The 13311-nt window shown below is 50.0% G+C and overlaps 6 protein-coding genes across 6 annotated transcripts; 2 read left to right on the top strand and 4 right to left on the bottom strand.

The window, feature by feature from the left end:
* Window positions 1–352: 352 nt before the first annotated feature.
* N7447_007241 (mitochondrial pyruvate carrier family protein) lies at window positions 353–1176 on the bottom strand (the record flags this gene model as incomplete). The annotated part of the gene is made up of 4 exons (XM_057231503.1): window positions 353–548; window positions 605–741; window positions 897–912; window positions 986–1176. The coding sequence occupies 4 exons, from the start codon at window positions 1174–1176 to the stop codon at window positions 353–355; spliced, it is 540 nt and encodes a 179-aa protein (XP_057086593.1).
* A 461-nt stretch (window positions 1177–1637) lies between these two features.
* N7447_007240 (L51/S25/CI-B8 domain-containing protein) lies at window positions 1638–2133 on the top strand (the record flags this gene model as incomplete). Its single annotated transcript, XM_057231502.1, has 4 exons — window positions 1638–1723; window positions 1792–1898; window positions 1981–2013; window positions 2075–2133. 4 exons carry the CDS (start codon window positions 1638–1640, stop codon window positions 2131–2133), a joined length of 285 nt encoding a protein of 94 aa, XP_057086592.1.
* A 143-nt stretch (window positions 2134–2276) lies between these two features.
* On the bottom strand, window positions 2277–3563 carry N7447_007239 (DODA-type extradiol aromatic ring-opening family dioxygenase; the record flags this gene model as incomplete). Its single annotated transcript, XM_057231501.1, has 4 exons — window positions 2277–2740; window positions 2796–2956; window positions 3017–3189; window positions 3249–3563. 4 exons carry the CDS (start codon window positions 3561–3563, stop codon window positions 2277–2279), a joined length of 1113 nt encoding a protein of 370 aa, XP_057086591.1.
* Window positions 3564–4215: 652 nt separating this feature from the next.
* Window positions 4216–7062, bottom strand: N7447_007238 (uncharacterized protein; the record flags this gene model as incomplete). Its single annotated transcript, XM_057231500.1, has 3 exons — window positions 4216–4343; window positions 4408–6645; window positions 6696–7062. 3 exons carry the CDS (start codon window positions 7060–7062, stop codon window positions 4216–4218), a joined length of 2733 nt encoding a protein of 910 aa, XP_057086590.1.
* Window positions 7063–8221: 1159 nt separating this feature from the next.
* Window positions 8222–8700, top strand: N7447_007237 (uncharacterized protein; the record flags this gene model as incomplete). The annotated part of the gene is made up of 3 exons (XM_057231499.1): window positions 8222–8259; window positions 8321–8505; window positions 8573–8700. The coding sequence occupies 3 exons, from the start codon at window positions 8222–8224 to the stop codon at window positions 8698–8700; spliced, it is 351 nt and encodes a 116-aa protein (XP_057086589.1).
* A 700-nt stretch (window positions 8701–9400) lies between these two features.
* N7447_007236 (glycoside hydrolase family 76 protein) lies at window positions 9401–10850 on the bottom strand (the record flags this gene model as incomplete). The annotated part of the gene is made up of 3 exons (XM_057231498.1): window positions 9401–9973; window positions 10046–10749; window positions 10811–10850. The coding sequence occupies 3 exons, from the start codon at window positions 10848–10850 to the stop codon at window positions 9401–9403; spliced, it is 1317 nt and encodes a 438-aa protein (XP_057086588.1).
* Between the last annotated feature and the right edge of the window lie 2461 nt (window positions 10851–13311).

The raw sequence follows: 13311 nt of genomic DNA, 5'->3' as shown, positions 1-13311 counted from the left end.
AAGTGGAAGGAGAGGTTACAGGTGTATTGGGAGCTAAACTGAAAAATTACTGGTAACATAAAGTACATGTAATTTACAGGTTTACAAATACTGGAATTCTTCGGAATTCTGGACGTCTCGCAGAAGAAACGGTAAGCACTCACTTTGAAATATGCTTTATATGTACAACGGCTGTCTAATAAAAGGACCAGATTGCCAGCCCAGAGATGAAACGATGATCACAACCGAGCTAGCTCATTCAACCCGAGATTCTTCTAGCGCAGGTAAGAGGTCCCTATAGATACCGACTCTAGATGTATTAGGGCGCACTTTTCCAAGTTCCCCTGCCGTCAACACCGAATCCATTTTATATCTAAGTTGACTTCTCGATAGCCTTCTTCACGGTACCCTCAGCCGCATGGGCGGTGGCCTTGATGGAGTCAACAGCTTCGTGCTCAATCTCCTTGGCGGCTTCGACGGTTGAGTCGGACTGGCTGCGCTGCCACATGAAGATACGAGTCACCTGGACGGCACCCACGCATCCGAGGAAGAAATTCACAGTGGCGAGCCTATAGTTATCTCGTGTTAGCATTGGTTCCCGGGTCCGTTATCGGGTTCCACATACAGGATGTTACGGGGCTTGATGATCAGGCACCAGCGAGTCCAGATGGCACCAGTACCCATGAGAGCAGCGTTCTGAGTGAGGGAGAGCTTCTCGGCGGGACGCGCAAAGTCGGAGATACCGGCGATGACCAGGCACCACTGTTGTAGGTGAATATGTTAGCCATAGCGTTCAGTAGGTTCGTGGAGGAGCCTCCCACGATACGGCGGCGTTTGGTAGGGATATTGTATCCGGAAGGGTGACATAGGGTGTACGTGTAGATGGGATATCAGATGAGGAAATTAAGTCATCGTACCTTCATAACGGGGGCCCTGCAAAACAAAAGTTAGCGTCAATCCATAGTAGCAAAAGCGACACACGATGCAGCATGATCGGAATTCTTACCAGAAGTGGACGGTCTTCACACCAACAGGGCTGGTCCATAGGCGCTGGAAGATGCTCTGCTTCTCCGCAGCACCGGCTTCGGAGCTCTGCCAGCGGAAGCCCTGGGCACCCGGCCGGCGGAATGGCGCAGAAGCATTGCGGAATGCAAAGCGAGTGTTGTTCACAAAGCGGAAGCCCACGCGAGACGACATGATGATAGGTGGGATGGTTGTTCTGGTGAGAGGGAGGATGGATGGACGCCGGTGATCGGTGAAGGGGGAGTTTTCCGTTGGGCAGGGTAGATAGGGCAATTTACCACCACAACCGCAGGTAGATGAAAATATAATTTATAGAAGATAAAGGGGCTAATCTCAATTGATCGGTATAATCTACTCGAATTGATTATCTCTCGTTTACTCTCTCTCTCTTGCGCTGTCGCTACCTACCTATGACGCTTCCCAGAGGTCGAAGCTGATGTAAGCATACTGCGCTAGTTGGTATTGGGACTAGCGGAATTATGGCTCTGCGCAGCGAATCAACGCCATCGTGAATAATGCACTGCATCGCAGACTGTCCAGCAAGTCAATCCCACTGCTTTCACGATCATCCTCCCGTGGCTCCTCTGAGACCTCTATTTTCCTAATCCTCACTTCTGCTTAACCATCCTGCCACCATGTCTGGCAAGTACGTTTTCACTCAAGGCCTGAAGGAGCTCCGCTTCCTCTTCTGCCAGACCTCCGAAGCGAGCGCGGCCACAAGGTGCGTACACCCCGACCCGAGGCGAATTGGATGTCAGCCCAGTGATTGACCATCTTCTATGCCTATAGATCTTTCCTGAACCGCGCCTACCCGACTATGAAGAAGCACAACCCCGAGACTCCCATCATGATGCGCGAGGCTGCGGGCACCCAGCCCCGGGTCTATGCCCGTTACGGTATGACAGAACACCTATATTCCCATTGTGTGGGCTCTGTATATAAGCGAGTCAAGCTGACGTGATGGTTTCCTCTCAATAGCTTTCGGCAAGGAGAAGCAAGAAGCGTTGTCCGGTGATTATCCCCCGCCAAACATAATTTTGCATTAAGGCGCAATACTAATTCATCTTTCTAGGCCTGTCGGACTCCCAGATCGAAGAGCGCATTACACAGTTGGTGAAGCAGCAGCTATAACTTCTTTTTGTTTCTGCAGATCCATTTTATGCCCCCGCGTTCCCACCGTTTTACACCCATCTTCTGTACCTATAGATGAAATCGAAGCTCATATCCAAAACAATTCCAATTCCTTACTTACAATGATGAATTGATGCTATCTCTCATAGCTCGCTACTAGCATTACCAACCTCGCCAAACCGATACTGCGCCCAGCTCATACTCCCCTCGGGGAGTGTCCAAGTCCTCTTCCCCAAGTCTTCACCCGCAGCACCAGCCCCAATATGAATAGGCAGCAAGTGCTCAAAGGAAGGGTGGGCCTGGCGTGCATCCGGTCTCTTCAGCAGCTCAGCCATAGCCTTCTGCCGTTCAGCCGGCGCAGTCGTCACGGCATCCTTGAGCGCCTTATCGAAGCTAACTGCATACGGCATCGGGGTCGGACTGCCAAACGCAAACCGCAGATCGCGTAGATTATGCACAGCCATTCCGGACACAACAATCAGAATATTCTGCTCGCGAAGACTCGCGACTGCCTGTCCGAGCCGGTAGTGCTGGTCTGGGTCTTCGCTGCCGAAAAGCGAGACTTGCACGATAGGAACGTTCAGTGGGTTTGATTCTGGCTCGAAGGCTGTATTTTCCTCGTCAGCAATTTGAATGTCGCTTTAATGCAAACTGTCACATACCGCACTTGAAGCTAACCCAGACGCCGTGGTCAAGTCCGCGCTTGACGCCCTCGGCCGGGATCTTGGCTTCCTCCAACAACCTCAGAACTTCATTCGCTACCTCCTTGCTACCCACATTCGGGTACTTCTCCTTATAGTAATGGCTCGGGAAGCCACCGAAGCTAGATCCAGTTAGTTCAAAATTCGCAGAACAAAGGCTGCGATTTCGATATCACACATACTCATAGATCAGATCCGTCTTCTCGGCGGTATTCACCTGGATCGTATTTCGACCAGCCTGCCAATGCGCCGAGAATACCACGACAGCCTTCGGCTTGACCTTAGACGTTATCTCACGCCCGGCCTGGGCAAGCTTGACGTATGCCGGGTGGTCGACCTCGTACATGATGTTTGGCTGACGGGCATCGAATCAGTATTTAGTCCATAGGCAGAACCGGGATATAGATAACTCACCCCGCCATGACCAAAGAAGTAAACGGGTGTCTTCATGTTGGATTTTACGTGACCCCTAGTGAATGCGTCTGGTTCTCCCTTCACAGTCGCAGCTGCTGCAACAGATGCCGAAGCTGCTAGAGGTACTGCCGCTGAGCGCGCGGAAGATCCAAAGAAGCGTCGAATGCCGAACAGATTGGCGGTGTCTCCCCAGAGTAGCGTAATAAGTACAGCTGCGAGGACAGTCAAGAGAGAGACAAGAGCGAGTTTGCGTCCACTGAATGAATTTGGTGTTCGTGTTTCCGAGTTGTTATGTTGGTTTGATTCGGAAGACATATATGGCTTGTTGTTTCGGATAGGGCCGGCAATGTACCTATTAGAACTCAATGAATGGCAGTCGTATCTTATATTTAAATGTCCCGAAAAAAGATCTTATTACCGTCGAACTAGAGCTTATTAATTCGATGATTTCGGAAGCCCATAGAGCCGATCATAAGGGCTAGTCTTGGAATTAAATTTGTGTCAGCGCGGAATGCGCCCGCTGACAATCTATATATCCGCCCTCCGGCATTGGCTCGGAGTTACGGGTATGTATCTAGGATGTTTACACATTGTGCAAGTATTGAAGTTGTTCAACAATCTATTAATGTATACAAATGCTACAACCATTCGGGGATGTTGGCTGCATCCTGTCCGTTCCAATCATGCACATCCCATTCGTAAAATAAAAAAAGAATAATAAAAGGGGAATAGAAGAGAAGAGAAAGAAAAAGAAGACGTTCGAAAGATGGAAGGGGGTTGAGAAAAAGGATAGGAAAGGGATAGGAAAAGAAGGAAATAAAAATAACCTGCAGTCCAGGCGCAAGAAGAAAAGCGTTCTTGACCAGGGTGGTTGGTATACATCAAGCGCCGGTGATCACAAAGGGAAAGACATACAAGAAAGCCATATCTAAAGGGTAGCAAATCATGAAAGGACAAAAATATCCAATTACATGAGAACGCAATCCCCATCACTCTGCTTGTTAACCGCCGAGCGTGAGAGGCGAGTCTTCTGCATTCGGCTTCCGCCCTTCTTGAGGTCTTCAAGACGCTCACGGGCCTTGGGGAATCCTTGGGCTGGAAAAGAAAAGAATTGTCAGTTGGGTCTAGATGAAAAGCGGTCAAAGGGAAGTCAACTCACCAGCTGCGCGCCAGTACCATCGCTTTGCGTCATCCAAGTTAGCAGCAGCGCCGATTCCGACCTCGGTGAAATATCCCATGGCATATTCTGCCTTGGCAAGGCCTGCAGTGGCAGCCTTACGAGCCCACAGATAGGCTTCGGTGTCATTCTGCAATAGAATGCCCTCTGATCCGGTGAGATACCAGCCACTAAGGGCGAGTTCACTCTGGTGTTCACCCTGGGCCGCAGCACGAGTATACCAGATGATACTCGTGCGGTTATCAATGGGGCATCCCATCAGGCCATACTCGTAGGCAGTACCCAGTCTGAATTGCGAGAACTTGTAGCCAAGCTCGGCAGCTTGATGGAATAACTGGGAGGCATACTGCTCGTCGCGGACGATGATGTCATTGCCGCCAGCGTTCTGATACATGAGGGCGAGCTCATGGAGAGCGTGAGGATTTTCCTCGTCCGCACGATCAGCCGCCCGCTTGAGCCACGACACACCTTCCCGAGGGTTCCGAGCTTGACCCAGCAGTCCCTTTAGATTAATCATTCCCATTTTGTACATGGCGGGTGTATCACCGAGCGCAGCAGCACGCTTGTACCATTGAACGGCCTTGAATGGATCACGTTTGGTACCACCACCTTCTTCCTGGCCGATCTCGCAGCATACGGCCACACGGTATGCGGACTGCGCGTGTCCTTGCTTTGCAGCAGAGTGGTATAGTGAGAAAGCTTCTTTGGGGTCGACTTCTAGTCCCAGTAGGCCCTCACCATGGCAGTCGGCTAGGAAAAACTGGGCTTCGGAGTACCCGGCTGCAACAAGCTTTTTGATAATCTTATGCGCATCCATCACGTACTTCTCCTTGGCCTTGGCTTTGGTTTTCGGATCGAGTCTGCTGTCATCCCCGACCAGAACCGTGGATGCCTCTCCCAGCTTTTTGGCGAGTAGAAGTTGAGTCTTCTGGTCGGCGGGATTGGCTCGCGCCTTCTGTTGCAGTTGCTGTATCTCTTGAATGGTGACAGGCGCATGAGCCGTCGGACCAGATACCCTCATTGGCTGTGGAGCAGCGGGGGCTGGGGTGGATTCAGGAGCGTTGTACTGTCGAACCGGGGCAGGTTTTGGCGCTTGATCGAGACCGGGGCGGAACGGGGCTGGGTGGTGAGGAAGAGCATCAGGGTTCTGGTGAGGATCTGACATCTCGGCCTGGTCGTGGGAATAGCCTGGCTGGTTGGCACGGGCCGGGGCAGGACCATGTGAGTAACCGGCATAATCCTCATAACCGTTCGGCCCATATCCACCAGAGCCTGGGTGATCGAAACCAGGAGCTTCTCCAGGAATGTCAAACTGGAATCCCGCGTTTTCAAACTGATTGGCACTGCCTCCTTGTTGATGTTGGAGATTCGGTTGGGATTGGGAGCGCATGGGATCCACTCCGTTGGGGGAATAGTAGTCTCCAGGCGAACGAGTCGGACCAGGGCCTGGTCTCTTGACTGGTGTTATTTCCAGGCCCATCTCATCAATCGGGCCGCGCTGATGAGCGTCTATGGCATCGAAATTGGGCATATCGGGTTCATCGGCACCACCACCACCACCAGACTCATAATAGCTGTCCAGAAAGTCTTTGGGCGCATATGAAACACGATTGGCGGGCTCCGGAGGGATCATCAATCCAGCGGAGGGGATCATTAAACCTGGGTCTATGTCGTTGGGAGCCCGAGATCGTGGAGTTCGCATGCTTCCAGCAGTATCAGGACGCATAGGAGGTTCTGGGTAATCTGTTTCTTGGTAGGTCGATTGGCCGGGGTAGAGTGGTGCGCCTGGAGCGCCTTGAGCGAGCGGCATCGTTGCGCTTCTTGGTGGCGGAGGCATCGACGGCCCCATGGAGCCTGGATAGTCTCTATCACGTCGGTCTGGTCTGCCTGAGCTAGCAGCCCGCACTGGGCCCATCGGATAGCCACCTCGGCCCTGCCCAAGTGGAGGTCCGCGTGGAGGTGGCTGTCGCATATCCGGGCGTCTTCCATTGGAATTTGATGTGTGCGGTCTAGGCGGGCCCCTGCTATTGATGTCCATTGCAGCCATGTCGTTCTCTAGCCCTCGCGGTGGGGGACCGCGCCTATCCCTTGGGTCTCTTTGGGCTCTAGGGTCTCGAGGGTCTCGCGGGTCTCTGGGCGCCCTCGGATCTCTTGGGTCTCGATTAGGAAAGGAGGGAAATGGATTGTCGAAGGAACCGCCTGGGGGTGGGCGTGCACCAGCTTGAAGTCGGTTAGTAGGCGCTTTGGGATCTTTGTCTGAATTCACATACGTGTTCTTGACCGTGATTGCGGCGGTGGCCTTGCGCCAGGAGGATAGCCACGTCGATCATCGTAGCCAGGGCCATGGGGTCGTCCATTTCCTGGACCTGGTGGGCCCGGCGGGCGCATCGAACGTGGCTGGGATTGTGTGGCAGCATATGGTTGCGAACCGGAGGAGCTGGACTGGTAACTGTATGCCGCATCGTCGTAGCCCGGGTCGGTCTGCTGGTAGTTCTGGGTACTCATGCCACCGTCGCTGTATCCTCCGTGGGAGCCATCTTGCGAATACCCTCCTGGCGATGTCATGGAAGGCGGAGCTGGATTATTGTATTGTCGCAAAGGCGGCGGCCTCTGCGCGGGATGTTGGGGGTATGACATGGCGCAAGCGACAAGCGTACTATACAACGGCGATTCGAGTAGTCTCTAAGGGTTCACGGTCATAAAAATCTTGTGGGTAGTATGCAAGGAGGGGATCGTTTGGTAAACTCCAGGGCTGCAATTCGGTGTTAGCTCATTCATTTCACGATCCATGGGTCTGAGCAGGCAACCGGGACTCCACATTGATCCTTACCTCGCGCAAAACCACTCAAATGACGCGCTTGTCGCAAGCTGATCGAGCAGCTGAGGTGATCAGCCACACTCCAAAGTGAGTATGAAGTTCAGAGTAAAGCAAGCGGGGGGCAGAATGATTTAGGGGCGGTCGGTGCAGGTGACCTTTAAATTAAACAGTCTGACCCCACTGGAAGACCGTGGATACACACTTTTCATGTAATCTCCTCTTATGTTTAGGGGTCTAATTTCATTGGTTTGTTTTCTGATTGGTATAGATCTATTTTCCTATTATTATACCCGGTTTCGGTCTAATCGATAAAACTTATTATAACAATCTCTGATGCTTTATGTAAAATTGGTATACAATGTAATTGTCATATATGGTAAAGGTCGCAGTTCGAAATTAATCTATCCCACTCGGTTCCTGTCGATCAGGGGGTTCGTAGCTGATCCTGCAGACTTTCTCATCCTGCAAGATCAAAATTTCAACACTGACGGGACTTGGCATCCAGTTGCCCTATTAATTGTGCACCGTAGTCATTCTGCCATCCGAACCCCTGGAGGTCAAACAATGATGACTAAACTAGACCCTGCGCTCACCGCAATCGGGCCTCTGCCCAAGGTTGTACACACTAGTGCCTCGGACGGATGAACGTTGTAAGTAAAGGGGCACATGAGAACATCCGAAGTCTCCACAGCTGTCTCGGAAAAATTCATTACGACGTCACAACATAAATTTAACAAAGGTGAAAGGTGACAATGGTGACAAAAGTGTGGAGAGAAATAAAAGATGTGACGCTCGATTGGGCAAAGCGTACTGCGCCACATCGACTGCGCCACGCCGCCTCCAAAAGAGCAAATGAGAGCCGCGATGATGTTGATGATCTACGTCTCAGCATCTCTACATCTCCCCAAGTCATCCGAGAACCATATTGTCAGACCGAAGTCTTGAATCGGTAATCAGCATCCGAGCTTCGGATTTACAATGTCTCGCGCCGGATTATGGGCGAAAACCATCGCCGGGTAAGTGATACTCGATTGCACTGTGACAAAGACTCGTGCTCACAATTGGTTCTCACAATAGTGGCCTTCTCATGGTCGTCGGTGGCCCCGCTCTTGTTGAATATATCCGACCCACCGACGAAGAGCTGAGGTCGCGATACAACCCGGATCTGCGGAAGCGCAGCACCGAACAGGGAGAGCGCCGGGCGCAGGAATTCGATGACTACGTCAATAAGCTGAAGCACTGGTCCAAGTCCGATAAGTCCAGTAAGTTGTGTTCTTGCAATTTGCCCTAAGTGCATCCGTGGCTAATGGTTATGGCCAATTTTTTTAGTCTGGTTCGCCGCTCAGGAAGAATTAGACCAGAAGCAAGCAGCATTGGAGGCACAGCGCGCACAGGAGAAGGAACAAACGCGGACACAACGGGAGGAGATGCGCAAGGAGATGCTAGGTGAAAAATGATCCCCGACTAACCCATCGCGCCTCTACCATCTGTGATCATGCTGTCTCTGCACAGAGAATCTGATCTACCTCCGATCCTCCTCCGCTCCCCTGCCATCGACTCAATTGGTTTTCCCATTGCTTGTTTTTCCATCGGGGCTTCGAGGCCCCGAGGTTTGACGCGCCCTCTACAATCTTGGATATCCCTGGGTCTATATGTCATGATTTTTATTGGCTGTACGATATGTTTGCGACTCTTCCCTCATCTTTGCATCTACGGCCTCAATATCCGAGGCTTATATCAATGTACAACTACCGACTTCCGAACTGTGTCTCTTCAGGATTATAATTTAAAAGCAAATCTCGGTATACTGCATTCACGCCGCATATATCTACATTACCACCTTAGCTGTATAGTCATGTTTTGGATCTGGGGTCTGGTAGAACTATGTACATTTATATCGGTATTGAAATTTCTCCCCTACAACTTAGAATACTAGTCACTCATGCACATACCACCTAGAGCACAGGCTTGGTAGTCGGTCATTGAGCTGGGATATTGATCACTCTGATGTGGTATGTTCACAGATATATATTCCGCTGAACCAAAAAAATACTAGTAACGTCGCTGAGAGTGTGGAAAGTGCTTGGTATATATAATACTGATATGAATTACTTGTTTTAATACAAGGTTTGTCCTACAAAATATGCATAGCAAATGTTACATAGACATGAACATGAACGCAGCGGCACCAATAGGAGTCAAAACTGCCAACACGGCAAGGATACCAGCACCAGTTTTATCACTACCTCCAATGGTCCGAGTTCGAATATCATTTTGCTTTGTATCTTCTGACCCATCGTCTTCACCAGTGCCAGAGTTACCTTTACTTGTGCCTCCACTATTCCATGTGACAGGCGCTTTAACTTTGTGCACCAGATTAGCCTTGAAGATCTCCAACGCAGCCATCTGCTCGCCGATCCCAGTAGTGCTCTTGTAATTCGTGTGGTCGGTCCAGATCAGCCCACAGTCATTATTGGGCCCATTGCATTGTTCTGCGGCAGCTATTGCCGACGTTTGGATTTTCGACCGCAATAGCTCGTCTGTGAATGGGGCTAATGGAATTGTTGCCCCCATGAATCGTGCCAGATAGGCTTTGAAGGATCGTGAGTTGAGGTCACATTTCCCTCTTTCACAGGGCTGGGCCATTATATCCTCGTTGTTTGGGAAGAAGGTTCCCAGCGCGCTGATAATGCCTTCTATCCGCTTCCTCCAGATAGCTGACCCGTCTGTCTGATTAATAAAGTTAGCAAATGTCATATCTTTAGCGAGGGTGTATACATTCGATATACCTCGAGTACTCACAATGTTATACATATTGGCAGCCCCGTGGAGATACACCGCAGGCAGATAGGCATGTTGGTTATGATTGATGACGGAACAATTGCTTGAAATGTCGGCACCATCAAAAATATGATATTCCTTGCCAATAAAGCCCACTGCATCAGTCCAATCCCAGATTTTGTTGGCCCAGTCTGTGAACGTATCATTCCCAGTATACCTAGCCAATCGGGCGGCGACGTTGAAGAGCCCACCATTGGAAATAGTATTCTTATATGACCAGCCTTTGTTATGCTCAAAGGCCTGCCAATGCAAACCCCCACCACAAGTGGTATCATCCCAGCGTGTAGCCTGCGAGTTAAACACATTCTGGACAAGCGATAGCCACTGCGGTTGGGTTTTCGGTGGATCGGGGTATTTGAGCTCGGCAGCCGACATCGCTGCAAAGGCCCAGAAGATCTGGTCGTCGTTTCCGAGAGACAGAGTCTGATTCCGCGGCATGTAGTTATTGTTGTCACCTACCTGATGAAGTAGGGCTTGGGTGGTGATCTCGTTCCACTTGTCATCGCCAGTGTAGTACCAGTATTCGACCATCGCGCCAAACATCGCTCCGGCTTCCCACCAGTAATATGGGTCGGGGATGTTTCCTGGTACATCGCCGGGATGGTCACCTGTATAGTATTGGAGCATGCCGGCTGCAGCGGTTCTGGCAGCGGCTTTGATGGATTCTAGGTCCTTTGGAGTAAGCAATTGAACATTGTGTCTGGTAATATGGGCATCTTGACATACCGTCATCGTTCAAGTCAAGGTCAATAGACGCATGCGTCATTCGTGGCCGTAGCGTGGAGAGAAGGAAGATTGTGACACTGCATGATTGTGTGGAGTATCTCATGATGGGAGGGAGAGAGGTTGAGGCAAAGAAGGCAGAAGAGACTAAGTGGAATTTAAAAAGAATTATGCGACGCCAAGGGTAGCTGAAATGAGGTTTCATTCCACTGCGATCACCTTGCTTGGAAAGACCAAGAGCCAAGCAATCTTGAAAATCGAACCCAGGGGCGGGGTGCTCATGAGTAAGGCACTTTCTTTGAATATTACTTAACAGGGGTTTGGCATCGGAAGAAATAAGGCTTGTACCTAGTTGTGTGTGCAGGGAAGGAGTAACAACCTCGTGCAGGGGGCGTGGCTACCCACGATGAGATGGCGGTCAGTTGACATGTATGATTATATGTACTCAAGTGTAGCTACTCAACTTCAGTCCAGTGACTGAGGGTTCTCCATCAGGTCACTTCGATACATTGTTGATGTGTTCTTATTTGGCAGAGATAAGGAAGGACAGTCCCGTGGAGCGATATCGAGGGTCCTGCGTCATCCATATACAAGCAAAGATATATGTATGTATGTAGCTACCGCGTCGACGGTATATCGGCGTTTAGCGCCAATATCCCCCGGGGTACATAACATAACATCAACAAAAGTCTGACCGACAACTTCTGCCGCAACACGCTAAAAGCGAGCAAGTATGGAGTACGACAAAACAATATCCGAAGTTTCTAAGCTAAAAAGAAGTTCTTTGACAAAGTCTTTACACCTAACTTTTGTCAACCAACCAATCAATCAATCAATCAAAGTTCAATTAACCTGTTGCAGTCTAAGCAAGAACTCGAAGCCAAACGCCGAGTGGGATCTCTCCCAGATGGTATGTATACAGATGCTGACCGTAGATAGTGCGGAATCAGCCTATTCCTGTATTACCCCGAAAATCCCATAAATCCAAATCCATCTAACCCACACATAAGAAATGACATATAATGATTATCGTGTAGTGCACCCTCCACCCTCTATCTCTCACTTCTCTCTCTGTAAACCGTCCCCTGCCTCAGTTTCAATTGATGGTAACGTTATCCTGACCAGTTAGTTAGCCTGCGTATTAACTCTGGCTGAGTTCTCGTTTCACAGCATCATCTATCGTCATTACTCATAAGATAACTCCCCGTTGTACTAGCCTCCTCTAATCCATAAAGCCACCTAACCCCACTAGCTACTCTTTCTATATCTTAATGCAGTCATGAAATCCCAGTATTTAGGGCACTAGTCAGCAGATTCCTAATCAAGAAAAGCCAATAAATGACCATCACCTCCGACGGGAATATTATGGGCCTTAAAAGTCACCGTGAGTGAAAGTAATTCGGTGCGAGTATTTACGAATTTCATTTACTTACGCTAATGCTTGATTGTATTCTGCAGTTGAATTAAAGCTGTGCCCAGATGTAGGACTAAGAGAGAATCGTGGAGCTTGTCTTCGTCTGTGAACGGACCTATTATAAGATACATCCAGCCAACTGAGGCAAAAGTCGACCACCAAACGTTACTCAGGTAATGCTGGTCGCCCTGTTTGACTGCCCTGTCGAGAAACCTGACCAGGTCGACTGCTGTGTGCACATGAAGGTCCACGGAACCATGGATCACCGCGTTGGTTAACCTGGTTGATGTCTGCACCGTCAGAGGGGTGGGAGGAAAATGTGTTCTTCTAATTTGGCGCTGCCACCTGAGTGTTCGTTGTGGGACTGGCGCTGAAACCCTTTGCGCATCGTATTTACCTGGTCGGTCAGGGAGGACACTACTATAATTTGATATGATCAGGGCCGAACCCTGCTACATTATGTAGTCGAGCTCGGGTACATGGCAGCAGCCAAAGCTTTACTTGATGGCGGAGCAGATGTATCTATAATGGTCCATAATGGTCTCACGCCATAAGCCGTAGCCCAGAACCAAACGGCCACCCAGGCCATCCCATAGCATATTGCGCCACTCGCCGTCGCTGTGGACGACACCGTGCGATCGGAACACGGTCAGAGCTTTATCGCACTCTTAGTGAGAGAAGCTAGAATTCTCATCGCTGATTACATGCTGAAGCCAGCGTTTCAGACCAGCTCAAGATCATCATCTGGGCCATTAATCCGCCTTGGTATCAATACGCGACTTATGGCTGAAAGACTCCAAGACAGACGGGGATCTCATGTCCTTGTAAGTTCTTGAGATGACGATAATTATTCACCTCCGCTTAAAGACGATGCTGTTTCTCCACTGGGGTAGCTTTAATGATCACAGTGTGCCCGTATGATAGAAGGGTAGGCTGAAGCCAACACGTTCTTTATAGAAGGCTAGTGGGTAACCTTTAGAGGCGAAAAGGCAAGGCTGGCGGCAGCTTCGAATTGGAAACCACTCATTCAAAAGTAAATAAAATCAGTCCTTCTTAGAGCATAATCAAATCCCCAGCTATCAAACTTTAA

The sequence above is a fragment of the Penicillium robsamsonii genome (assembly GCF_028829455.1).
Source record: "Penicillium robsamsonii strain IBT 29466 chromosome Unknown utg000003l_segment0_segment0, whole genome shotgun sequence".
Lineage (NCBI taxonomy): Eukaryota > Fungi > Ascomycota > Eurotiomycetes > Eurotiales > Aspergillaceae > Penicillium > Penicillium robsamsonii.
This window is presented reverse-complemented; position numbering and strand designations above follow the sequence as displayed.